General features: G+C 49.0%; 2 protein-coding genes across 5 annotated transcripts in view; one reads left to right on the forward strand and one right to left on the reverse strand.

Moving 5' to 3' along the window:
• Window positions 1–1,793, reverse strand: part of ARL3 (ADP ribosylation factor like GTPase 3) — a 48,997-nt gene extending 47,204 nt beyond the window's left edge. Inside the window, exon 1 of the mRNA XM_025395654.1 lies at window positions 1,627–1,793. Within this exon, the coding sequence (XP_025251439.1) occupies window positions 1,627–1,629 (3 nt within the window). The 5' untranslated portion in view covers window positions 1,630–1,793. The remainder of the gene's footprint in view (window positions 1–1,626) is intronic.
• On the forward strand, window positions 1,180–27,234 carry SFXN2 (sideroflexin 2). 4 transcript variants are annotated; one of them, XM_025395652.1, is made up of 13 exons: window positions 1,180–2,030; window positions 3,961–4,058; window positions 14,916–15,101; window positions 15,291–15,461; window positions 17,048–17,146; window positions 17,941–18,016; window positions 18,345–18,430; window positions 20,250–20,310; window positions 20,679–20,745; window positions 21,387–21,436; window positions 21,729–21,778; window positions 23,923–23,970; window positions 25,709–27,234. In XM_025395652.1, the coding sequence occupies exons 3-13, from the start codon at window positions 14,941–14,943 to the stop codon at window positions 25,806–25,808; spliced, it is 969 nt and encodes a 322-aa protein (XP_025251437.1). In that variant the 5' UTR covers window positions 1,180–2,030; window positions 3,961–4,058; window positions 14,916–14,940; the 3' UTR covers window positions 25,809–27,234. The 4 variants fall into 4 exon arrangements, with proteins under 4 accessions (XP_025251437.1, XP_025251434.1, XP_025251436.1 ...); XM_025395649.1 differs by lacking the exon at window positions 3,961–4,058 and adding an exon at window positions 13,221–13,281; XM_025395651.1 differs by lacking the exon at window positions 3,961–4,058 and adding an exon at window positions 13,461–13,534.

The following is a 27,234-nucleotide window of genomic DNA, read 5'->3' on the forward strand; positions in this document are numbered from 1 at the left end:
ACAATCATGGAATTACACAGTCCACTTAATTGATAAAACAAACTGGGAAAAGTTAGCCAACTCTCATGCACTTCTCATCTATAATGACGAATCTTAACTCTGTTGGTTCGGCATGCCCTTTTCATTTCAATTCTAACTATTTTCTGGGTAAATATTTATGTTTGTACTCATTTGTTGAAAAAAACTTAGCCTTTAAACGGACAGCTCACGTATGATTAAGAAAAAGAAACAGTTGTAAAAATCTGTTTAGCCTGAGGTTAAGAAAAAAAACTGCAAGTGTAGCAAGTGTGAAATGTCATTGGCAACTTCAAATAACCCTACTTCTTTAACAATCTGACAATGTAAAACCAATTGAGATTTTTTTCCTATCTAAAGCTACTCACTGGATAATCTGACCAAACATACATCTATTTCTTTTTCTTCCTGGGCATCTAGCTTTATTTTATTTTATTTTTTTACTTCTTAAATTGACAGAAATGGCTCAATATTTCTAAAAGTGAAGAAAGGAACTAGGAAGAGAGGTGGAGCAGTAACTATAAGTTTGATGACAGGCTCTTTGCAGCCAACTAACCTGCTTTAAGTGGTTCAAAATCAATTTTTCTTTGATAGCTCTAAAATTACTCAATTCCATTTTAACTCCCTCCAACTAACTGTACAGACATCAACAAGAAACAGAGTGTCAACGGTCATATCTGTCACAATCATAATTTAGAATTTGGGAAAGCTTTAATTAGGGCTGACAGAGAAAAGGCTTGCCCCAGATTGAAGCTCGATCTTCATTTTTAACATCTCGTTCTTTTCAGTTTGGAGACCCCAAGCTAGGATTGAGATCTTTTGGTCCTGGTGTGGTCACATGCAAGAGGAGATTGCAAAAGGTTTCGAAGGAAATTCCAGAGACCGGGCAGCTAATATGCTTCCATCAACATGGATTAAGTATTGAATGAAAAATCGGTCATCACCAACAACCAGGTCTTGCACAACTCTCAGCAAATAACTAAATAATTCGGGACTGAGGAAGCGCACCCGCCACGCAGACACCAAGACGGCGTAAAATCCACCAGGCATCCCTTCCAAGCGGCTCCCCTTTGTGTCCTGGGACTTACTCCCCTACCCCGCGGGGCCCAGACAGCGCGAGAAGGAGGGGTAGGCTACCATCTCCCCTGCTACCGCCAGGGCGACCTCAGAACCAGCGGGGCCGGCCTTCTCTCCGCTTCTGGCCGGGCTCCAGACGAACCCCACTTTCAGCGCCGGGAGACCGATTGCCCGGGAAGTCTAAGCCTGCGAGCGAAAGCTGCTCTCTGCAGCTCCTGGGATCCGCCCTCACCCCTGTCCCCAGAGTAATGATGGAGCCTGAGCTCCGCACCCTGCCAGCCGCGCACTCTGCCAGCCCCTTCCCCAAGCCTCGGACCCGCCGCAAGCCCCGCCTTCCTCTCCAGGCCCAGGCCTTCCTCCAGGGCCCACCCTCGGGGCTCCCCGCCGACCCCCGAAATCAGTGCAGAACCCAGAGAGCAGGCTGAGCGACGTCCCATTCCCTCCTTGGCTTTAAGCGCAGTGCTCCGCCCTGGGCCTGGGGACGGGAGGGGGGTAACTGGCCGACTCCAAGGGGGCCCAGGTCCCCATACTCACCATCCTCCCGCCGAGTCCCTCCTCCTCCTCCTCCTCCTCCTGCCTCCCCCGTTACCAAGGGCAACTGCTGCGGCGCCGCCCCCGACGTCCCTCGCACGCACAGCGGAGGAGTGGAGCAGCAGTACGGAGCGGAGTGCAGCGCCGCTTTCCCCAGAGTGCGCAAGCGCGCCAAGGCGCCCGCCCACTGCGAGGGCGGGCTACGGGAGCTGCAGAGGCGGCCGCCGGCTAGCTAGGACCTGGGAGTGGAGAAAGGCTGCCCACGTGGCTGGCGGGAGCCTCCAGGCCTGGGATTGGTAGAAAAGGAGGGGCGTGGGCGGGCATGGGGGCGGTTCCCCCGCCCAGGTCTCTCCCCAGGCCAGGTTTCTAAGGCGGACTGTAACTGGTGACATTTGTCCCGGGACCAGGTAAGGGGCCTTGGGACGAGGGCGCTCACCCTGTCTACCTCCAATCCCCACATCTCGGGAGGGAGCTGAGATTTCTGTCCTGACTGTCCAGGCGGGGCTGCAGCGCGGGCTAGACTTCCGCCTGCAGAAGCCACGTGGCGCGAGGAGTGTGCCCTGGGGCTGCAGATGGGCCCCTCTGCTCTGATCCCCATTGCCTGCGAGTGCCAGGCCGAGGGGCTGGGGCGTTACGAGCCGTCCGGGATAGGGGAGTACCGATGGGGGGAGACCGTCTGTCGGAGGGCAAGAAGCAGCCTGGGGCTGGCCCTGAGCCCTGAGGTGAGCTGAAGCACAGGTGAAAGGCGTTTGGGGATTGGCCCAGTTTTTGTTTTGAGACAGGTTGTCGCTCCGTCGCCCGGGCCGGAGTGCGGTGTCGCGATCTCGGCTCACTGCAGCCTTCGCCTCGCGGGCTTAAAAGCGATTCTCCCGCCTCAGACTCTCGAGTAGCTGGGATTGCAGGTGGGCGCCACCACGCCTGGCTAATTTTTTGTATTTTGTTTTTGTAGAGACGGGGTTTCGCCATGTTGCCCAGGCTGCGCTCGAACTCCTGGGGTCAAGCGATCCGCCCGCCTAGGCCTCCCAAAGTGCTGGGACTACAGGTGTCCCAAAGTGGTGAGCCACCGTGCCCAGCCTCTGGCCGGTTTTGCTAAGCTGCTTTGGACCGGACCGTGCACCATCTGTAGTCCTGGAGGAGGCAACAATGAGCCTGCATTTTCAGCCAAGGAAGAGCAAGAAGGGTACTGGGGTGGGTTGGGAAGTGCTACCTCCCACCCCTTTCCTGATGCAGAGGACTATAAGAAGAGTTTGCACAAACGTGTTAGGCCCTGTTCTAGACGCTGGAGACACAGCAGTGGACAAAATCAGCCCGTATGGAAATTACATCCTTCCTAATGAAATACGTTTCATACCAAATTTCATTTCATTTTCACAACCCCTATAAATTGGTAATTGCGGCCAGGCGCAGTGGCTCATGCCTTTAATCCCAGCACTTTGAGAGGCTGAAGGGGAGGATGGCTTGAGCCCAGGAGTTGGAGACCAGCCCGGGCAACACAGTAGGACCCTGCCTCTACAAAAAAAAATTTTTTTTTTTTTACTTAGCCAGAGGTTCTGTGGCGCACTTGTAGTCCTAGCTACTCAGGAGGTTGAGGCTGGAGGATTACTTGAGCCCAGGAGCTATTATCACACCACTGTACTCCAGTCTGGGTGACAGAGCAAGACCCTGCCTCAAAAAAAAACTGAAAACAAAAACCAACATCTGCTGTTTGCATACCTGCTTCAGATCCTTAGAGAGAAAAGCAGTTCAGAGCCTTGACTAAGGAGGTGATGAATGGAGGTGATGATATAGGGACACAAACCCCTATAATCTACTCATCCGTAGACTGTTAGCCCTTTTATGAAAAAGGCAAGGCAGGTCGCTCTTTGTAAGTTGTCTGGTTTCTAAAAGCCCACTTGCCTTGGAGTCAGATGAGTATCCATAAGCCTATACCTGGGCCTGCTCCTGTAATTATTACTCTCATTTTCCAGCTTGCTCTAGGCAGCCTTGACCCTAATCCTTGCCTGTCTCAGTGGTCTTTGTGTCTGACCTTCTGGGGTCTTTGGCTACCTTGATCTTCCTCTGATGTAAGTACCAGCGATATGCTTCGTTTTTCTCCCTACCTGGGGCTACAAACAGGAATCTTGTGCACTTCTGCTTTTAAGAGGATACCTCAGAAGGAATTTGGAAGCTTGTTTTCTGATCTCTGATACCATTTGTCAGAGAAAATCTCTTTCTGGGAAGGATGAGCATTATGTCAGCATTATGTAGTAGTCTATTTCTTTTTTTTCTCTTTTTTCCCTCTCTTTCTTTCCTTTTTTTTTTTTTTTTTTGAGATGGAGTTTTGCTCTTATTGTCCAGGCTGGAGTGCAATGGCGCGATCTTGGCTCACCACAATCTCCACCTCCTGGGTTCAAGCGATTCTCCTGCCTCAGCCTCCCAAGTAGCTGGGATTACAGGCATGTACCACCAGGCCTGGCTAATTTTGTATTTTTAATAGAGATGGGGTTTCTCCATGTTGGTCAGGCTGGTCTTGAACTCTCGACCTCAGGTGATCTGCCCGCCTTGGCCTCTCAAAGTGTTGGGATTACAGGTGTGAGCCACTGTGCCAGGCCTCTTTCCTTCTTTTTTAAGGAGTTGGCAAGTAGGCTATAGTGGATAGAGGACCTTGGGGAAGTAAGTAAGGCCTTAGCTGTTGTCCAATCTTTGAGGACTGGATCTGTTGATTGTTGGTGTTTATATCTGCTGCAAGCACTTAGTGCAGGGCCAAGTGTACCAAAAATGCCCACCATGGTGGCCCAATCCGTGTGCACTTTCTAGGCTTCAGTTTCCTTTCTGTAAACTGAGATCTTAGATCACTTGTCTTCAAGCTGTGACATTCTGTTTTTTTTGGAGACGGAGTCTTGCTTTGTCACCCAGGCTGGAGTGCAGTGGTGTGATCTCTGGTCACTGCAACCTCTGCCTCCCAGGTTCAAGTGATTCTCCTGCCTCAGTCTCCCGAGTAGCTAGGATTACAGGTGCCTGCCACCATGCCTGGCTAATTTTTTGTATTTTTAGTAGAGATGGAGTTTCACCGGGTTAGCCAGGATGGTCTTGATCTGACCTCATGATCCACCTGCCTTGGCCTCCCAAAATGCTAGGATTACAGGCGTGAGCCACTGCGCCGGGCCTCAAGCTGTGACATTCTCTAATCCTAGGAGGGAGACACCATTAAATCACTGGTCTGATTTTGACTCCTACCTTGTTCCTAGTAGTGTAACCATAATCCTTTAGAAGTGGGGCTACCCTGGACATGATGATGACCTTTTTAGGGAAGACTAGATGTGGCTTGTGTGGGAGGAGGGACAGTAACTATGGAAGAAAATTTAGAGACCGGTATGACTCAGCTCAGGCAAGGTAGACAATTTGCAACTTCATGAAAGAAAGCCTGCTCTTGCCGGGCACAATGGCTCTTGCCGGGCCCGGTGGCTCACACCTGTAATTCCAGCACTTTGGGAGGCCGAGGCGGGCGGATCACCTGAGGTCAGGAGTTTGAGACCAGCCTGACCAACATGGAGAAACCCTGTTTCTACTAAAAATCCAAAATTAGCCGGGTATGGTGGTACATGCCTGTAATCCCAGCTATTAGGGAGGCTGAGGCAGGAGATTCGCTTGAACCTGGGAGGTGGAGGTTGCAGTGAGCCGAGATTGTGCCATTGCATTCTAGCCTGGGCAACAAGAGTGAAACTCCATCTCAAAAAAAAAAAAAAAAAAGCCTGCTCTTAGTTCTGTAACCTAGGCAGGTTCTGAGTTTGACTTAAGAGAGGTGGTATCCTTGATGCCAACAGACCCAAGAAGTTGGAATACATTTCAGGTAAGCAGTGAATATTCTTCGAGGGCACGTGAAAGATGTAGCAGGAAACATCACAGACATGATCCCTATGCTCGTGAGCCTTACAGTCTGTCAGGGGAGGCAGACTTTACACGAATCACAGTCAATGACAAGAAGGTGACAATCACAAATGCCCAGCATGCTGCAAAGGACAGGATGCTGTAGGAGTATATATCACAGAAGGACTTGAGTTTGTCCTGAAGGAGTCAGGGAACAGTGCCCATTGGGGTACAGTGGGTGTGTGGCAGAAATGTTCCAGACAGATCGTTTAGGTTTTTTTTTTTTTTTCCGGCTTTATGTTTTATTTAAGACAGGGACTCTGCAGTTTCTATCCTGACTTTAGTCAAGAAGGCAAAGGCTCTTGTGTAAGTAGCAAATGTTTAGTTTACCCCTTGATGATAGTCCCTCCATTCTGAGAAGCAGAGGACTTTTCAATGTTGCGTTAAGGGGAACAGAGATGTCAGAGAAGGTCTGGCGCTGTGTGTACGCGTGTGCTGAGGGGCAGGCATAGCATTTTGCTCAGTCAGGCTGTCTCCAGTGTGCGTGAGCCTGGGGCTCTGTAAGCCAAGGCAGCATGTGGTCAGCCAGCCAAGCTGACTCCTTTTAGGTTCATGTAGAGCCTGGGAAAGTGAACTCTTTCCCCTCCTCCCATTCCTGCTTCAGTTGGGACTGAGAGAAATGCCTTTGGTCTTTGAACCAGCCTGCAGGAGGCCAGGTGGCAGGGGAGAGGGGAAGTCTGAGTTTTGGCAGTGGACTCTTTCTGTCTGCCTCTGACTTCTCTGGAGATTGCTGCTTCAGAGAAGCATCAGGGCCAGGCTAGGGCGCTGTGGATACTCCATGTTGAGCCTCTCCTCTTGTCCCTGGTCCTTCCTCTTAGGAAAAGGTGTACCCCAGCATATCAGCTTCCTGATGTCTCTTCCGCCTTAACGAAAAAAATCTAAAAATTGACCACCACTCTTCCTTCCCCAACTCGGTCCCTCCTGCCTCTTTTCTTGAACTGGAACTCCTGGCCTCCCAAAGTGCTGGGATTACAGGCCTGTCTGTGCCTGTCTCCACCTCCTTTCTCTCTTCTTTCTGGTGGTTCTTCCCATCTTTGGGGGCTTCCTTTTCTCAGCTTCTTTTTTTTTTGAGACAGGGTCTTGCCCTGTTGCCAAGATGGAGTGCAGTGGTACCATCTTGGCTCACTGCAACCTCCACCTCCCAGACTGAAGTGATTCTCCTGCCTCAGCCTCCCGAGTAGCTGGGATTACAGGCACCTGCCACCATGCCCGACCAGTTTTTTGTATTTTTAGTAGAGGCGGGGTTTCACCATGTTGGCCAGGCTGGTCTCGAACTCCTGACCTCGTGATCCACCTGCCTCGGCCTTCCAGAGCGCTGGGATTACAGGCGTGAGCCACCATGCCTGGCCTCGGCTTCTTCTTTTTTTTTTTTTTTTTTTTTTGAGACAAAGTCTCACTCTGTCGCCCAGGCTGGAGTGCAGTGGCACAATCTCAGCTCACTGCAACCTCCGCCTCCTGGGTTCAAGTGATTCTCGTGCCTCAGCTTCTTGAATAACTAGAATTGCAGGTGCCTGCCACCATGCCCAGCTAATTTTTGTATTTTTTTTAGTAGAGACAAGGTTTCACCATGTTGGCCAGGCTGGTCTCAAACTCCTGACCTCAGGTGATCCACCCACCTCGGCCTCGCAAAGTGCTGGGATTACAGGTGTGAGCCACCATGCCTGACCTCAGCTTCTTAAATGTTCTGATTTTTCAGGGTTTGTCCTCAGCTCTCTCTTCTTCCCATTCTGTGTGTGTTCTCACTGGAAAACTTTATCGTAAATCACCTCGATGCTGCTGACTCCGTTTTTTCCTTCTAGCTCTGACCTCTGTTTTCTTTCAAGCCTGAATACCCAGGGGCTGATGAACTTCTTATTCAGCAAATACTTGAATATTGTGCTAGGCACTGGGGTGACAGTGGTAAGCAAAATGAACATACCACCTCACTTTACAGGTGAATTATTTAACTTAGTTAAGGTGTTATTTCTAAGAAAAAGACAAAATGACCTAGTAGTAGAAGCTATAGAAGTAAATCTGAAAATTATTTGTACAAAAAAAAAAAAAAAAGAACAAATAGGTACTATTCAGTGAAGAGAGGAAACACTGGCTTTTGAGTATGGTGTTTGGAAAGGACCTGAGACAGGATGCAGCCTATTGCATTTAAGAAAATCCTGGCCAGGCTTGGTGCCTCACACTTGTAATCCCAGCACTTGGGGAGGCCGAGGCGGGTAGTGGATCACGAGGCCAGGATATCGAGACCATCCTGGCTAACATAGTGAAACCCTGTCTCTGCTAAAAATACAAATAGTTAGCTGGGTGTGGTGAGGTAGGAGAATCGCTTGAACTCAGGAGGTGGAGGTTGCAGTGAGCCGAGATCGCACCACTGCACTCCAGCCTGCAGCCTCAGTGACAGAGCAGGACTCCATCTCAAAAAAAAAAAAAAAAAAATCCCATGGCAGGACTGGGGGTGGTGGCTCACTCCTGTAATCCCAGCACTTTGGGAGGCCAAGGCAGGCAGATCCCTTGAGCTCAGGAGTTGAGACCAGCCCGGGCAACATAGGGAGACCCTGTCTCTACAAAAAATACAACATTAGCCGGGAATGGTGGCACATGCCTGTGATCCCAGGTACTTGGGAGGCTAAGGTTAGAGGATCTTTTGAGCCCAGGAGGTGGAGGCTGGGGTAGTGAGCCATGATCATACCACTGTACTCCCTGCCGGGCAACAGAGCAAGACCCTGTCTCAAAAAAAAAAAAAAAAAAATAGGCCGGACGTGGTGGCTCACGCCTGTAATCCCAGCACTTTGGGAGGCCGAGGCAGGCGGATCACGAGGTCAGCAGATGGAGACCATCATGGCTAACAGAGTGAAACCCCGTCTCTACTAAACATACAAAAAAATTAGCCAGGCGTGGCAGCGTGCGCCTGCGTGCGCCTGTAGTCCCAGCTGTTGGAAAGGCTAAGGCAGGAGAATAGTGTGAACCCAGGAGGCGGAGCTTGCTGTGAGCCACGATCTCGCCACTGCACTCCAGTCTGGGCGACAGAGCAAGACTCCGTCTTAAAAATAATAATAATAATAATAAATAATCCCATGGCATTTGAAACTCAACATGGAGAAATCAAGCTTACTATTAATATTTTGTCCCTCAAAGCCAATTTTTCTGTGCTCTCTCGGTTAGCACCTATCACCCAAGTCAGAAACCCTGGATATCACTCTGGATATTTGTCCTGTGTCAACTCGAATAAGCTAAACAAGACTCCCCGGATTCCCTCTCTGGTATATTCCAGTTATAGTGGCTACCCAGGAGCACACATGCACCATCTTCCAGCTCTTCAGACGAACAGTAATCTAGGTGCTGCTGTGAGGGGATTTTGCAGATGTAATTAAATTCCTCAATTGTTTGGCTTTAAGTTAATCAAAAGGGAGATTATCCTGGGTGGCCTGACCTAATCAGGTGGAAGCCCTTTAAAGGAGGGCTAGACCACCCCTGAACCCCCTCTGAGGTTCTGGACTCTGAGCCATTACCCATGTTGCTCCCTCTCCCCCGGGGATGGTCTGTTGCTGGCTGCCTGCCCTGCTGACTTCAGGATTGCCTACCCAACAGCCACAGTTATGTGAGCCAATTAGCTAATTCCTTGTGATAAATCAATTTCTATATTTTATCAATATTATATTATGTCAGCTTTATATATATTTAGGCCAGGAGTGGTGGTGCATGCCTGTAATCCCAGCACTTAGGGAGGATGAGATGGGAGGATTCCTTGAGCCCAGGAGTTTGAGATTAGAGTGAGCTATAATTGCACCACTCCACTCCACCCTGGGCAACAGGCTGAGACCCTGCCTAAAAAGAGAAAAAAAAATTATAAAGTTTATATAGATAGATCAATATATATTTATAATATATAAAGTTATATATTTATATATAATTTTGTATAGCTATATGAATTATTTATGTTTATTATGTTTACATATTTAAATAATTCATATCTCTATATAAATAAATTTATATATTATATATGTTGATACATCTATAAATTTTTAAAAATCATATTTATATAGATATATAATTTATATATTGATGTAGATATAGAAATTATTTATATATTTATAAAATATATATTATAGCATACAAATATATTTTAGAAATACATAAAATATGTATATGTGTGTGTCATAGGCCAGGTGCAGTGCCACGCACTTGTAATCCTGGCACTTTGGGAGGCCAAAGCAGGCAGATTGCTTGAGCTCAGGAGTTAGAGGAACCCCATGTTGCCCCATGTTATGTTTTGGTATCTACCTATCTGTCTGTCTGTCTGTAATCTACTGATTCTGCTCCTCTGGTTGAACCCTGACTGATACAGTGTTCCTTTTATACCTATTGCTGAGCAGATCCTAAGATTCCGCTTCTTTGAAAGATTCTCTCCTGTTCATCTCTCCTTTGAGTGCACCTGGGTTCATTTGAGCCCTATGTCTTCTTGCCTGGATTATTGGGGTTCCCTTCCAGCTGGTCTTCCTGCATCCCGTGAAGTCTGGGCACACCCTGTTTATTCTTACGACTACCCAGTTTGTTCTTGGTAAACTACATATCTGATCTTGTCACTCTTCTTCTTAAAATCTTTCAATGACTTCCTGAAGTTTTCAGGCAAAAATTTAAAAGCCGCTGGGCGCGGTGGCTCAAGCCTGCAATCCCAGCACTTTGGGAGGCCGAGACAGGCGGATCACGAGGTCAGGAGGTCAAGACCATCCTGGCTAACACGGTGAAACCCCATCTCTACTAAAAAATACAAAAAAACCTAGCCGGGCAAGGTGGCGGGCGCCTGTAGTCCCAGCTACTCGGGAGGCTGAGGCAGGAGAATGGCATAAACCCGGGAGATGGAGCTTGCAGTGAGCTGAGATCTGGCCACTGCACTCCAGCCTGGGCGACAGAGCGAGACTCAGTCTCAAAAAAAAAAAAAAAAAAAAAAAATTAAAAGCCTCAGCTTTTTTTTATGACTCCGTTTTCTCTCCTCTCTTAGTGTATCAATTATACTTCTTTTGAAAACCTTTTTAGCAGTTGCCCAGGAGTTTGCAATATATATTTATGACTAATCCAAATCCACTTTCAAGTAACACTATACCACTGCATGGAACGTGCAAGTACCTTGGAATGGAGTCCTCCCAATTCTCCCTTCCTGTCCTTGCTATTACTGCTGTCATGGATTTCTCTGATCCATAAACTACAATCACCAAAAAATTGTTGCTACTATTATTTTAAACAAATATATCTGTTTGTTAACTGTTAACAATTCAGAATAAGAGAAATAAACATTTTTACTTATTTTTGTTTGTTTGTTAATGTTTTTTCTAAGACAGGGTCTCACGCTGTCATGCAGGCTGGAGTGCAGTGTCACGATCACAGTTCACTGCAGACTTAGCCTTAGCCTCCCAGGCTCAAGCAATCCCCCCATCTCAGCCTCCCAAGTAGCTGGGACCACAGGCACATGCCACCACAGCTGGCTATGTTTTTTTCTTTTTTCTTTTTGTAGAGACAGGGTCTCACTATGTTGCCCAGACTGGTCTCAAACTCCTGGGCTCAAGTGATGCTCTTGCGTTGGCCTGCCAGAGTGCTGGGATTATAGGTGTGAACCATTGCCCATGACCGGAAGAACTTCTTCTAATATCTTGTAAGTCAGGTCTGCCAGTGACAAATTTCCTGTTTTGTTTGTCCAAGAAAGCCCTTTTTTTTTTTTTTTTTTTTTTTTTTGAGACAGAGTCTTACTCTATCACCCAGGCTGGAGTGCAGTGGCTCGATCTTGGCTCACTGCAACCTCCGCCTCCTGGACTTAAGCATTCCTCTCACATCAGCCTCCCCAGTAGCTGGGACTGCAGGTGTGCACCACAACACCTGGCCAATTTTTCTAGTTTTTGGTAGAAAAAAAAATACAAAATGAGGTTTCACCATGTTGGCCAGGCTGGTCTCAAACTTTTGAACCTCAGGTGGTCCACCTTCCTTGGCCTCCCAAAGTGCTGAGATTACAGATGTGAGCCACCATGGCTTGCCGACTAGAATTTTTTTTTTTTTTGGACAGAGTCTCACTCTGTCACCCAGGCTTGAGTGCAGTGGCATGATCTTGGCTCACTGCAACCTCTGCTGCCCAGGTTCAAGTGATTCTCCTGCCTCAGCCTCCTGAGTAGCTGAGATTACAGGCACCTGCCACCACGCCTGGCTAATTTTTATATTTTTAGTAGAGATGGGGTTTCACCATATTGGTCAGGCTGGTCTCGAACTCCCGACCTCAGGTGATCCACCCGCCTTGGCCTCCCGAAGTGCTGGGATTATAGGCATAAGCCACCACGCCCGGCCCTGACTAGAAATTTTTTTTTTTTTTTTTTTGAGACGGAGTCTCACTCTATCACCCAGGCTGGAGTGCAGTGGCCGGATCTCAGCTCACTGCAAGCTCTGCCTCCCGGGTTCACGCCCTTCTCCTGCCTCAGCTTCCCGAGTAGTGGGACTACAGGCGCCCGCCACCTCGCCCGGCTAGTTTTTTGTATTTTTGGTAGAGACGGGGTTTCACCGTGTTAGCCAGGATGGTCTCGATCTCCTGACCTCGTGATCCGCCCGTCTCGGCCTCCCAAAGTGCTGGGATTACAGGCTTGAGCCACCGCGCCCGGCCTTAGAAATGTTTTAAGGGATATAAAGCAGTTAGTACTTGAGATGGTTCTTCTGTAAGATATGGAGATAGGTGGAAATGGGTAACGACCAACAGGATCAGATGGTATGCACCCCCAAATAGTAATTCCAATGATCTATGAAGACGAACATTCCCACACCATCCCTCACCACGGACTCAGTGTTTCTCAATGCGAGACAGAATTCATGTGTGGAGGATCTGAGTCCAAGCCCTTCTATTGTGTAATTGCATTATTATTATTATTATTATTATTATTTTTTTTTTTAACATTTACTTTAGATTCAAGGGTACATGTGTAGGTTTGTTACATAGGTTAACTTGTATCACTGGGGTTGTACAGATTATTTCATCACCCAGGTACTAAGTTTAGTACCCATTAGTTATTTATTCTGATCCTCTCCCTCCTCCCACCCTCCACCCTCAAGTGAACCCCAGTGGGGTCTGTTGCTCCCCTTTTTGTGTCCATGTGTTCTCATCATTTAGCTCCTACTTATGAGAACATGTGATATTTGGTTTTCTGCTCCTGCATTAGTTTGCTGAGGATAATGGCCTCCATGTTCATGTCCCTGCAAAGGACATGATCTCATTCTTTTTTGTGGCTGCATAGTATTCCATGGTGTACATATACCACATTTTCTTTATCCAATCTGCCATGGATGGGCCTTTAGCATTTCGACAATTTCTGTTGACACATGTTCAAGCTCACTGATTCTTTCCCTGGCCATGTCCAGTCTACCGATGAGTCTATCCAAGACTTTCTTCATATTTATTACAGTATTTTTGATTTCCAGCATTTCCTTTTGATTCTTTCTTGTTTCCATCACTGCTTACATTATTTGTCTGTTGTCCACTTTTCCCTTCAGAGTCCTTAGAATATTAACCATAGTTTTATTTAAATAATTAATAATTTTATTTATTATTTATTTATTTATTTTAACCATAGTTATTTTAAATTCCTGGTCTGATAAGTCTAAAATCTCATATCTAAATCTGGTTCTGATGCTTTGCCTGTTTCTTCAAACTGTTTTTTTTTTTTTCTTTTTAGTATGCCTTGTAATTTTTCACTGAAAGCTGGACATGATGTACCCTGTGAGAGGAACTGAGGGGTGAGGTTTTGTTTATCTAGGTTATGTTTACTGTTTGCTGTAGCTATAGGTATAAAAGGCTAAATTTTCTTCTGGTGTCCTTGTTCTTGTCTCCCCTACTGTCTATGGGTCTCTAGAGACTTCTTAAATAGGGCCTAAGACGTGTTACTCTTTTTGTTATCATCCTTGTAATGATACAGGAGCCCTGCTGGTGCAGCGGTGACGTGAGGGAGTGGAGGGATCTACAGTCCTGTGATGAGGTCTCAGTCTTCTGGTGAGTCTGTTTCCTGAACCTTCAAAAGAGCTTCTCAGTCTCCCCTTGTCCTCTTTAGGTGAGGCAGGAAGGCAAGAGGTGGCTGGAGTTCTCTTTCCCTGAGTCAGTTAAGTTCTGGTAAAACCCAAGATGGTTAGGCTCTGGTAAAATAGTTTCCCTCAAGGGTAGACTTTGTTAAGAAGAATGAAAGGGCTGGGCATGATAGTGCATGCCTGTAGTCCCAGCTACTTGGGAAGCTGAGGTTGGAGGATTGCTTGAGCCCAGGAGTTCGAGGCTGCAGTGAGCTATAATCATGCCTGTCAATTACCATTCACTCCAGCCTGGATAAAATAATGAGACTCTGTCTCTAAATAATAAAAGAGGCCAGATGCGGCAGCTTACACCTGTAATCCCAGCACTTTGAGAGGCTGAGGCAGAAGGATTGCTTGAACCTAGGAGTTTGAAACCAGCCTGGGCAACATAGTGAGGTGCCATCTCTACAAAAAATATAAAAATTAGCCAGGCATGGTGGTGTGTGCCTGTAGTCCCAGTTACTCAGGAGGCTGAGGCAGGAGGATCCCTGAACCTGGGAGGTAATAGTTGCATTGAACCATGATCATACCACTGCACTCCAGCCTGGGTGACAGAATGAGATCCTGTCTCAAAAAAAAAGTAAAATTAAATTAAAAAAAAAAAAGAACAAATGGCTTTGGAGTTTTTGTTTTGTTTTGTTTTGTTTTGCTTTTCCCGCCCGAGAAGGAGTCTTGCTCTGTCACCCAGGCTCAGGCTGGAGTGCAGTGGCATGATCTCAGCTCACTATAACCTCCATCTCCTGGGTTCAAGCAATTCTCCTGCCTCAGCCTCCTGAGTAGCTGGGATTACAGGCGCCTGGCACTGCACCCGGCTCATTTTTGTATTTTTAGTAGAGATCAGGTTTCACCATGTTGGCCAGGCTGGTCTCAAACTCCTGTCCTCATGATCCCCTCACGTCGGCCTCCCAAAGTACTGGGATTACAGGCCTGAGCCACCGCACCGAGCTGGCTGTTTTTCAAAATGGCTACTTTTCCCATCTCCCTGCCAGAAGCACCCCGGGGTATTATACTGTTTAATGGGTGGGCTTTTGTTCCCAGAGCTCCCCAAGCACAGGCACTGTATTGTCCCCTTTTGCAGTCCCTCCTGCAGTATGGTTAAGCACAGAGCTGACCACCAGCAGGCCCTCAGGAAACACGTGTTGGTGCCCAGTTGCTCAATCTGATGACCATGCACTGGGGCCCTCCCAAGCCGAGTCAGACGATGCCCAGTAGCTGGCAAGAGCAGACCATCTGCAACAGTGGGAGGTGCTCAGGTCCTCTGCGGTGGGCTTTGATTTAGGGGACAGTCCTCTTCTTCCTCTGTCCCTTAGGTCCACAGTTTTATGTGTGAACAAGATGGAGGCTGACCTGACTGGCTTTAACATCGATGCCCCCCGTTGGGACCAGCGCACCTTCCTGGGGAGAGTGAAGCACTTCCTAAACATCACGGACCCCCGCACTGTCTTCGTATCTGAGCAGGAGTTGGACTGGGCCAAGATGATGGTGGAGAAGAGCAGGTGAGTGGTTGGGGAAAGGGCTGGAAGTAGTAGGGTAACATTGATGGGGTCCTCTTGGGTGGAGGTGGAAACTGAAGATGAAGGAATAGACAGAACTCTTAGGGCTGGGGGCTGGGAGAAGCGAGAGTAGGGAGACTGGGAGATGTTGATCAGGCAGGATGGTGACTGCCTGCTGTCCTTGGGTGGCAGGATGGGGGTTGTGCCCCCAGGCACCCAAGTGGAGCAGCTGCTGTATGCCAAGAAGCTATATGACTCGGCCTTCCACCCCGACACTGGGGAGAAGATGAATGTCATCGGGCGCATGTCTTTCCAGCTCCCTGGCGGCATGATCATCACGGGCTTCATGCTCCAGTTCTACAGGTGGGACTTGGGGGCAGGGCCATGGGAGGTACAGCTGCCTGGATCTGCTGGTCAGGGAGCCATACTGTGATAATAATAATAGTTCTCTTGATTGGTCACTTACCAGATACCAGGCACTATGCTACATTCTTTGCACGTATTGCTTCATTTAACCCTCTCAACAACCCTACCCTATAGGTACTATTGTTTCCATTTTATAGATGAAGAACTAGAGTTCTACAGAGGCTGAAGAACTTGTCCAAGTTTAAACGGGCAGTAAATACGGGTGCCTGGATTTTAACTGAGGCAGTCCTATGTAGAACCCTCAACAAATAAGTTACCCCAATTCCCTCTTTAAAAAGTACTTTTTCCACATTGATTTTAATTATGTAACAACCAAACAAAACAATAGGTAGTCCCTTTCTTGGCTTGGCTGAGGAGAGAATAGACCGCCTCTGTAGCTGCTGGATGTGCGACTCTTCTTCCCACCTCTTCCTTCCTCCCCTGCGTCCCGTACCCCATGCATTGATTGGTTCAGCTATTGAGCTGGGCTTTGGGCCAGGTGTTGGGAATGTAAAGGCTTCAGTAACCCCCCCATCAAGGAGCTCCCAGTTTTGTTGAGGACACCAAGAAGTAAACAGTTACAGTACAGCTTGGTAAGTGGTAGGTTGGGGGAAGAACATGGGGTTGTGGAAGCAGGAGCATGGAATGACTTACTCTGTCTCAGGAGGGGCAGGGAAGGGTTGGGAAGGTTCCAAGGAGGAAGTGATCTCTCTCAACAGAGCAGGGTTCGGCCACGTATGAAAGGAGGAGGGGGAGATATTTGAGGCAGAGGGGTCAGCCTGCACAAAAACCCAGGTGCATAAAACAGTATGGGAACAAGCAAGGCATGATGGCTCATGCCTGTAATCTCAGCCCTTTGGGAAGCCGAGGTGGGTGGATCACCTGAGGTCAAGAGTTCGAGACCAGCCTGGCCAATATGGTGAAACCCCATCTCCACTAAAAATACAAAAATTAGCCAGGCGTGGTGGTGTGTGCCTGTAGTTCCAGCTACTTGGGAGGCTGAGACAGGAGAATTGCTTGAACCTGGGAGGCAGAGGTTGCAGTGAGCTGAGATTGCACCACTGCACTCCAGCCTGGGTAACAGAGCGAGACTCCGTCTCAAAAAAATAAAAAATAGGCCGGGCGCGGTGGCTCAAGCCTGTAATCCCAGCACTTTGGGAGGCCGAGACGGGCGGATCACGAGGTCAGGAGATCGAGACCATCCTGGCTAACATGGTGAAACCCCATCTATACTAAAAAAATACAAAAAACTAGCAGGGCGAGGTGGCGGGTGCCTGTAGTCCCAGCTACTCGGGAGGCTGAGGCAGGAGAATGGCGTAAACCCAGGAGGCTTGCAGTGAGCTGAGATCCGGCCACTGCACTCCAGCCTGGGCGACAGAGCGAGACTACGTCTCAAAAAAAAAAAAAAACTAAATAAATAAAAAATAAAAACCTACTATGAGAACAGTGTGGGGACCTGCAGATCACGTGCTTTGACTGGCGTGCCCTCAGGACTCCCTGCCATCTGACTTCTCTCTGCCTCTCCTGGCCTTCCTCACTGGTAGGACGATGCCGGCTGTGATCTTCTGGCAGTGGGTGAACCAGTCCTTCAATGCCTTAGTCAACTACACCAACAGGAATGCGGCTTCCCCCATATCAGTCAGGTAGGAGACCTGAGCCCCAGGCTGTCCTCGTGCCTCCCACGAACAGCTTTTCTAAAGAGTTCTGGGCTGGCAGTCCTTCCTGGGCAGCGCCTGCACTGAGCAGGTGACCAAGTTACCGTTTCCCAGGGTTTGGAAGTATTTTCTCAAGCTGAGTAGGAGTGGATCTTCTTCCTAGACCAATTCCAAATGTGTTTATTCATTCATTCTCTAAATATTTCTTCTTGAGTGTGTATTATGTGCTGGGGATGTGCATGGTTCTACATTCTGGGATATATTGTTAAGATGGGTGGTTGGGCCAGGCACGGTGGTTCACACCTGTAATCCCAGCACTTTGGGAAGCCGAGGCAGGCGGATTGCCTAAGATCAGTCTCAAAACAAACAAACAAACAAAAAACACCCAGAAAACCAGGGTTGCAAGGCAGAGAACAGCAGAGCTGTGTCTGTGTAGTTAGGCCACTTAGAGCAATCCCTTCTGTGGAGACGACATTTCAATTGTGTCCTGAAGGTTGAGGGTTGAACGACCCAAGAGCCCAGGGAGCCCCTCGCCGCATAGAGAGCAGCCATATGCAGAGGCTCTGAGGCAGGAAGGAACTTGGTGTGTTCACAGTACTGAAAGAAGGCCAAGGGGGCTGGGGCTCTGTGAGCGAGGGGGAGAGGGTCACAGATAAGGCTAGGGACAGATCCTGTGCGGTTTTCAGGCATGAAGCCTCACCAGCCGACTTTCTCCCTCAAGCCCGTGGTTTGGCCCTCAGCTGGCAGGCGCCCCACTCCCAAGCATCTCTCTCCTCCCCCAGGCAGATGACCCTTTCCTACTTCACAGCCACAACCACTGCTGTGGCCACGGCTGTGGGCATGAACATGTTGACAAAGGTATGGTCTGGGGCTGCTGCAGCATGGTGGCCACGCGGGGGCAGCAGAGTCCTAGGGAAAACAGCCTTCCCCCAGGGACAGTTCCCCAGGCTGGGTGAGCTGGGAATAGCCAGAGCCCTGCTAGCCAAGTGATGAGAAATACACCAGGGCTGTCCCCAGGTTGGTTCTTCTTGAGCCTTTGAGGGAGTTTGGGGTTCCCATAGTGGGTGTCTGGATGTGTGGCAGTAGCAAGGCCTAATTTTCTTTTTTGTATTCTAGTCGTTCAGCCCCCTCCCCTCGCATCTTCCAGTGCATCTCAACAACTCCTACCATTCCCTTCCTCCAACAGAAAGCGCCGCCCTTGGTGGGCCGCTGGGTGCCCTTTGCCGCTGTGGCTGCGGCTAACTGTGTCAATATCCCCATGATGCGACAGCAGTGAGTATAGGCCCCCTTTTCTCCCTACAAACCACAAGATTAGCAGAAAAGGGGCAAGAAACCAAAGCAGTGGGTGGCTTCTGGGGACTGCGGTGGGCATGGGGAGGGCTGCTGGGCTGAGCCTCTGAAGGGCCCTGGGATTGGCTGCTCCCCTGGTGATGGCCCCGTGAGTGGTGGGTGACCGGGTTAGGCTGTGTGTTTGAGTCCTGTGGGAGTCCTCTCCTGGGTGATGTGGGATGGGAACGACAGGGTGGACCTGTGGAGTTTTACACTGGATTATGTCCTTTTGGACCTGTGTTAAAATTGTGAACTCCTCCTACTTCCCAAGCCCTGGGGATGGCATACAGAATGAAAAGTATCAGGCTGAGGTGTCTAAAGATAGCACAGAACCCACAAGCTTTGAAAGAAGCCAGAGGAGTAGACAGAAATTTTCCAGGCACCCAACTCTAAACTTTTCAGGAGAAAAGGTAAAGGAGAAACTTACTAAGTCTCACAGTTCTTATTTCTTGGCTAGAGAAATCTCTGTTATGAGGTTTTAATGATGTAATTATATAAAGCACTCAAAATAGCACCTGGAACATAACAGATGCTATGTAAGCGTTCACTGTTATTTCTACCATTGTCATCATTATCAATATCTACAAGCCACATTTTCTTGGGACTACCAACAAATGGAAAATGTTCACACTAGCCTTTGTAGAAGGAGCGCTACCAGAATAGTTGTGCACACATGCTGCTCTTCTTATCTTTCCTTCCCCATCCAGTGAACCTTTCCTAACAGGAGAATGAGTCCCTGCCACCTACCGGGGCTTGGGTTGAGTGCTGTCAAGAACTGGCCTGAGAAGAATAGCTGGGGTGAGCTGGGTGCGGTGGCTCATGCCTATAATCCCAGCACTTTGGGAGGCTGAGGTGGGAGGATCACCTGAGGCCAGGAGTTTGAGACCAACCTGGCCAACATGGCAAAACCCCATCTCTACTAAAAATACAAAAATTAGGGCCGGGCACAGTGGCTCTCGCCTGTAATCCCAGCACTTTGGGAGGCCGAGGTGGGCGGATCACGAGGTGAGGAGATCAAGACCATTCTGGCTAACACAGTGAAATCCCGTCTCTACTAAAAAAACAAAAAATTAGCCGGGTGTGGTGGCGGGTGCCTGTAGTCCCAGCTACTCGGGAGGCTGAGGCAGGAGAGTGGTGTGAACCCAGGAGGCAGAGCTTGCAGTGAGCTGAGATTGTGCCACTGCACTCCAGCCTGGGCAACAGAGTGAGACTCCATCACAAAAAAAAAAAAAGAAAAAAATTAGCCGGGCATGGTGGTGCACGCCTGTAATCCTAGCTACTGGGGAGGTTGAGGCAGGAGAATCACTTGAACCCAGGAGGTGGAGGTTGCAGTGAGCCAATATCACGCCACTGCACTCCAGCCTGGGTGACAGAGCACGATTGTCTCAAAAAAAAAAAAAAAAGAATAGCTAGCGTAATCCTTACCAGGTCCTGTAAAGTGGCGCCAGGATGATCCCCATTTTGCAGATAAGCAAAACTGAGGCTTTGGGAGGGTTAAAGACTGCTCAAGGTCACACACATACGCTGCAGTTTCAGGACTCAACCCAGACAGTCCGGGCCCAGGGCCAGCGCTCTCAGCCACTGCCCTAGATCGCTCCTAAGATACTGCTCATTGGAGTGCAGAAGGAAGGTCAAAGGCCCAGGCTACAGGAGGTGGCTTCCTGGAGCTTAAGCGGCCTGGCCTTGGTCCCCTGGCATGTCAGGTGGCTGGCAGGCTTCCCTCACCCCTTTCCGAAGTCCAGTAACTCCTGTCTGTGTTTAGGGAGCTCATCCAGGGAATCTGCGTGAAGGACAGGAATGAAAATGAGATTGGTCATTCCCGGGTGAGTAGAGGCCTCCCTTTGGGGTGGGAGGAGGAAATTCCCTTTCATACCCTGTCCCCTCCTTAGTGGTCACAGTGGGCACCATTATAGAATTGAGAAGGCTTCTCTGACTTCATCCTCACTCCCTGTCAAATTTTCCCCATGTTTCTGTGTTCAGAACAGGCCCCTTCTGTCCTTTCTCCATCATTTCTGGTCCATAAAAACCTAGCTAGGGGGGAGGGGATGAAGTGAGGTCACTTAGCACTTGGAGGGTCCTTCTCTTCCCCTTTACCATCTCAGACTTGGCCATGTTGCTGACCCAGCCCCCTGGTGCAACCCATGTACACTGGATACATCATTTCTGACAACTTACTATTTTCTGCCCTCAGAGAGCTGCGGCCATAGGCATCACCCAAGTAGTTATTTCTCGGATCACCATGTCAGCTCCTGGGATGAGTAAGATGGGGAAGCCCTTCCATCCTGGGGAACCCTGTGACACAGGGTGGAGGTCTCAGCCACACTCAGGTTTTGGGTGGGAGGTAGGGCCCACCCTCTACAGCTGTGCTTCTCAAACTGCTTTGCTTGATTGCTGCAAGCCTAGAAGAACCATACTAATTCCTAGAACATCAGTTCATCCAAGGTTTGGGGTAGAAAGTTATTTTCATTTTATTAATATTTGTCAAGCATTTGTGTTTAATGTGTAGACAGTGTGGGGTGCTAGGAAGAGTGGTAGAGAAAATAAATTCCCTGCTTTGGTTTGCTTCCAGCAGGGGGCGTATTGCAAAATTTGTTTGCATGAGCTTACAAATGCATTTTTGAGTTTTGACAAGGAGGCTTTGGACCTAGCAGCACATATTCTCCTGTTATCGCAAGCGTGCAGATTGAGAAGCCTGGGAAGCACTGTTGTGCCGGGACTTTGGGGAGAGAGGTTGGGGGTGGCCATGCCTACTTACTCTTCTGTTCTGCCTCATGGTTAAGTATTTTCTGGAGCTTCTGTTGAAGGAGAGGGAATCACTTGGTTCCTAGTCTGACTTAAGAGGAAGTCCTAGGGAAAGCCTCCCAGCCCTCCCCTCAGCTTCTCCCCTGGTCTCTTCCAGTCTTGCTGCCAGTCATCATGGAAAGGCTTGAGAAACTGCACTTCATGCAGGTATGTAGGGTTTGCCTTGGCATTTTCCCTGCCCAGAGTGCCTCCAGTCACATCTGTCCCTGGGGATGCCTGACATCTCACTCAAGCCCACACCAGTCTCCACTGGCCTCTTGTTTAGACATCATGGCCAGTTTCCTGACCTGGTCTGCAGAGAACAAGGCCTTCTTTGAGGGCCAGGGGGTCCTTGCCTGTGGGTTTTTCTACCTGGCTGATCCATGGCAGAGCAGGGATGGGGTTCACCTTATGGCATAGAAGTACCATGTGGATCTGTCTTTTATCTGTTTTTATACAGAAAGTCAAGGTCCTGCACGCCCCATTGCAGGTCATGCTGTGTGGGTACTTGTAAGTATCATGTTTTGATGGTTTGGGTTCTGTGTGGCTGGAGCACTCGAGATGTGTCATCTTGTCTAGCCTGTGTTGGAGAACGTGTACTCCTTTACCTGACTTTAAAAGTGGTCAAGCTCAGAATACTTATGGTCCATCTGGAAAGCTCTTGCCCCATCTTTTGTGAGGGCTTCAGGCTGGCTAGACTTTACGCACATGTCCATGTAGGAAGTCCAGTGCTGAGGTGCCCTCCCATCCGAGGGTCTCTTCTTTGACCTTAAGTCTGGAGCAGGTTTTTTTTGTTTTTTGCGGTTTTTTTGAGATGGAGTCTCACTCTCTCTCCCAGGCTGGAGTGCAATGGCACAGTCTCAGCTCGCTGCAACCTCCACGTCCCAGGTTCAAGCAATTCTCCTGCCTCAGCCTCCTGAGTAGCTGGGATTACAGGCATGCACCACCACGCCTTGCGAATTTTTGTATTTCATCATGGTGGCCAGGCTGGTCTCAAACTCCTGACCTCAAGTGATCCACCTACCTTGGCCTCCCAAAGTGCTGGGATTATAGGCATGAGCCACTGTGCCTGGCTGTCTGGAGCAATTTTACAGAAGAGATAAGAATGAGGAGACATAGCTTTGGCTGGGACTGTCACGTGTCCCAGACTCACACAGCAGGGAAATGCTACCAGTCACGTCAATGTTCTTGGGTATCTGCCATTAACTGGAGAAGTCCTAGCATTCACCATGCATTTCAGGGCCATGGGACTAATGACAGCAATACTAACAGCTAACGTTGACTGCATATTTTCTCTGTGTCCCCACTGAACCCAATGCTTCACACCTATAATTTCACTTAATTTTCCCAACCTTAGAAATCTACGTATTATTATCATCTCCTTTTACAAATCAAGAAACTGAGACTTAGAGTAAGAAACTTGCCCAAGGGTATATAGCTGGTAACTGCTGGAGCTGAGATTTGATCAACAGTCTAACATTATGCTATGCCAACTTCTGCTAATTGAGTAGTGACCATGGGCTGGGTGCTTTACATACATATCTCATTGAATCCTCACAGTAGCCCTGCAAAGTAGGCACTGCAAAGTGGGCTGCAGTAGCCCCAAAAAGTAGGTTGTCCTCCCTCTGTGCCTCTGAGGTAACTTGCCCAAGATGGCACAGCTAGTAAGTGGTAAAACTGGGATACCAACCCAGGTCTGTCAGAGTCCTGCATCCTGTAAGACCTTGCCTCCCAAACCCTGGTCCACGCCAGCATCATTGGCATCCTCTGATAACTTGTTAAAAGTAAAGACTCTGCAGCCCTTCCCCAGACCCCCTCAGTTGGGACCTGCATTTTAATAAGCCCCTGAATTTATATGCTCAGTGAAGCTGGAGAAACTGCCTTTTACTGTGCTCTGACAGCCTAGGTGTTCAACTAATAAAGAAGCAGGTCTCAGAATCCACAGATTCACTTCTTCCCCTCCATAGGGCCCCTCCCCCTCCTGGTCGCTCCTCCCACTACAAGTCAATCTTCCCCCTCCAAGTTGCTCCTCTCGCTCCTCATCGCTCCTCCCCTCCATGTCCTTCCTCCCTCTCCATGTTGCTTCACCCCATCCAGTCCAAGTCGTTCTTCCCACTCCAAGTAATTCCTTCCCTCCAAGTTGCTCCTCCCCCTCCAAGTCGCTCCTCACCCTCCAAGTCATTCCTCCCTCTCCAAGTCACTCCTCACTCTCCATGCTGTTCCTCCAAGTTGCTCCTCTCCCTCCATGTTGCTCCTCCCCCTCCATGTCCCTCCTCTCCCTCCATGTCCCTCCTCTCCCTTCATGCGGCTCCTCCCCTCCTTGTCGCTCCTCCCCCTCCATGCCAGCAGTGCCTGGGCTCCTTTGGCCCACCGCTCACAGTCCCTGTTTACTTCATTGTCTTCTTCCTCTGCCTGAACAATGCAGTAAAGGGTGGGAATGAGTGATGGGGGTTGGGAGGGTACTGGTTTCATCCCCCTGCCAGAATGAGTATCCTCGCACTGCGGGAACAGGAGAAGGGTTGGAGGGAAAGAATATGGGGCCAGCTGGGAAGGCAGGCCAAGTGCCTGGGCATTGCTCCTTTCCCTTCGGGATAGGGGATGGGCGGGCCTGTGGGGAGATGTCCCCTGATGCTTTGGTTTCTCCTTTCTTGCAGCCTCATCTTCATGGTGCCAGTGGCGTGTGGGCTCTTCCCACAGAAATGGTATCTGCTGTTCATTCCTTACTTGGTTTAACTGACCGCCCTGCCAGTGTGCTCCCTGATCTGCCTGCTGTTCAGAAGGAGACAGGGAAGGGGCAGGAAGGGCAGCACCTGTCTGAGGACAGGTGTCCATCAGCCTAAAGGCTGGGCCTCTTAACCCTGGTGAATTTTGGTAAACCAAAACAGATCTGCGAGGGGCGGGAGAAGCCAGGGGCAGGAATAAGGTTGCTCCCTCCCAGTGGAGCAAGGACTACCTTGGAGAGAAAGTCGGGGAGCAACAGGAGACTTTCTCTCCCTGCCGGCTGGGTTATTAGGAAGCTCTCCTCTGGCTGGATCTGGTTTCTCACTTTTTTTTTTTTTTTTTTTTTTTGAGATGGAGTTTCACTCTTATTGTCCAGGCTGGAGTGCAGTGACACTATCTTGGCTCACCACAGCCTCTGCCTCCCGGTTCAAGTGATTCTCCTGCCTCAGCCTCCGGAGTAGCTGGGATTACAGGTGCCTGCCACCATGCCTAGCTCATTTTCTTTTTTTTTTTTTTTTTTTTTTTTTTGGGAGTCTTACTCTGTCGCCAGGCTGGAGTGCAGTGGTGTGATCTTGGCTCACTGCAACCTCTGACTCCCTGAACGATTCTCCTGCCTCAGCCTCACGAGTAGCTGGGATTACAGGCATGCGCCACCACGCCCCGCTAATTTTTGTGTTTTCAGTAGAAACGGGGTTTCACTATGTTGGCCAGGATGGTCTCAATCTCCTCACCTTGTGATCCGCCCGCCTCCGTCTCCCAAAGTGCTGGCATTATGTGTGTGCGCCACCGCACCTGGCTTCGTTTTGTATTTTTAGTAGAGACGAGGTTTCACCATGTTGGCCATGGTTGGTCTTGAAATCCTGACCTCAGGTGATCCGCCCGCCTCAGCCTCTGAAAGTGCTGGGATTACAGGCATGAGCCACCGTTCCCCACTGGTCTTTAACACTGAATAAGGGGGCCAGTCGTGGCGGCTCATGCCTATAATCCCAGCACTTTGGGAGGCCGAGTTGGGTGGATTTCGAGACCAGCGTGACCAACATGGAGAAACCCCATTTCTACCAAAAATACCAAATTAGCCGGGCGTGGTGGTGCATGCCTGTAATCCCAGCTTCTTGGGAGGCTGAGGCAGGAGAATTGCTTGAACCTGAGAAGTGGAGGTTGCAGTGAGCCAAGATTGCACTCCAGCCTGGGCAACAAGAGCGAAACTCTATCTCAATAAATAAATAAATAAAGGGACAAGCAGAGGACTGAAAACCAAAACCCCACTATTTCCTTTGTGTGTCCAAGAAGGAGGAAGCAGGGAGAATGGATGATGGAAAAGGGAAGGGATACATCAGACTGTGGGGCGGTGGGTGACTGGCCCCAGGAGACAAGCGTAGCTTGAATATATACCCAGACGATTCCAGTCTCCCCTTCCTAGTATTCTAGTTCAATACTAGTTCCATGGTCATCTGCTAGACATCTCTTGTGTCCCAAGCACTGTGTTTGTAATCTTGTGGAGAAGATGGAAGTTGAAACGAAGAACCATAGCCAAGGAGGATGAAGTCAGGCCTGAGTAATGGTAAAGCAACATTGTGGTATACAAAGGCCAATAATAATCCTAGTTGGAAAAATCAGGAGGGCTTCTTGGAGGTGATATTTGAGTTGGGCTTCATCTGAGGGTAACTTACTGCTTGTCCCCGGTGGCATGCTCATAATCCTCTTCTGCTCTCTTTTCAGTGAATTGCCCGTTTCCTATCTGGAACCAGAGCTCCAAGACACCATCAAGGCCAAGTATGGAGAACTTGAGCCTTATGTCTACTTCAATAAGGGTCTCTAAATGCCCCACCTCAGCAAGGACCAGTCTATTCCCATATTCACCAGCTCCTTCTTAGCTACATGCACACTTGTGTCCTCCTTCCTCTTTGCCAACAAGGCCCGAAAGCCAGGATAGATTGGGGGGTGGGACAATGAATGCCTCATGCTTACACCCTAGTACTGGTTGATTGGACCTCAGGGGAAAAAAGTGAAAAAGGGTAGCAAAGGCCAATGTCTTCTAGCTGCTTCCTCCTTAACCCCTGTCCCCTGGAAACCAGAAGCTGAGGCCCTCTCAGGGAGGAGACACCAAGCAAATCATTTGGAAAAGTTAGGAAACCTTTAGGATTCTGGTTCCAGCCAGGATTGAGGAAAAGACCTTGGATCAAAAGGAAGCTCCTGTATCTCTTTCTTCTTCACTTCTCCTCTCCCGAGCAGTGGAACCTTTTAATCATGTAATTCTAGCCGAACTCAGGAAAAAGAAGGGGGAAAGGACTCTGTCCCCTTGGGGCTCATCTCCACCCTTCCCCATCCTCCTCCTCGTTGGCCCCTGGACAGACAGCTTTTTTTTTTTTTCCCCCAAGATGGAGTCTTGCTCTGTCCAGGATGGAGTGTAGTGGCACGATCTCAGCTCACTGCAACCTCTGCCTCCTGGGTTCAAGCGATTTTCCTGCCTCAACCTCTCAAGTAGCTGGGATTACAGGGCACCCGCCACCACGCCCGGCTAATTTTTGTATTTTAGTAGAGATGGGGTTTCACCATGTTGGCCAGGCTGGTCTCGAACTCCTGACCTCAGGTGATCCGCCCACCTCGGCCTCCCAAAGTGCTGGGATTACAGGCATGAGCCACTGCACCCAGCCCGTACCGCTTTTTTGGGAATGCTGCTAACCTTGAAATGATCAGACACCTAGGAGTTATTAGTGCTAAAAAGGGGACCGTGCAAGGCAGCAGAGTTACATGGTTCTTCGAATCATGTCTGAATCTATTCTTGGAATCTTCTGTATAATAAGGGAAGTTCTCTTTCCCCACTGCCACATATGTCTGTTTTAAAAGATAAGTCCACTAACTGTGTGTAAAAATGATATATGTAGGCATTAACCATACACTTTAATGGGTATAATTTCCTGCCTGCTTCCCTTCCTCAGCCCAGTAGGTTAAACAGCAAAGAAAGACTGGTGTGTACTGAATAGGAAAGGGAAGTTTTATTTGGAACCTTCTGAGAGGAAATCAACCAGGACCAAAAAGCCTTAAAGGACACAGAGCAAAGCACAGCCACTTCCCTTCCCCAGCTTGGCTGCCCTAGGTGATTTCTCAAGCTCCTTGGGGGACTGTTGTTTCTCATCTGGAATCAATGTGTATATGAGTTTTGTCTGGTAGGATTGCTCTCTCTGTCCAAACGGTATCACTGTGAACTGAATAAATTTGTTGAAAGAGCACATAGGCACACACAC

This window comes from Theropithecus gelada, chromosome 9 (genome assembly GCF_003255815.1).
Source record: "Theropithecus gelada isolate Dixy chromosome 9, Tgel_1.0, whole genome shotgun sequence".
NCBI classification, from domain to species: domain Eukaryota; kingdom Metazoa; phylum Chordata; class Mammalia; order Primates; family Cercopithecidae; genus Theropithecus; species Theropithecus gelada.

Bases quoted from the DNA above. Each gene is read 5' to 3' on its own strand.
- SFXN2 (XM_025395649.1), top strand. From the start codon at position 13,253: ATGATGTACCCTGTGAGAGGAACTGAGGG. The intron at 17,147-17,940 runs GTAGGAGACCTG...CTCCTCCCCCAG, and splicing joins GCTTCCCCCATATCAGTCAG to GCAGATGACCCTTTCCTACT. The intron at 20,311-20,678 runs GTGAGTAGAGGC...TTCTGCCCTCAG, and splicing joins ATGAGATTGGTCATTCCCGG to AGAGCTGCGGCCATAGGCAT.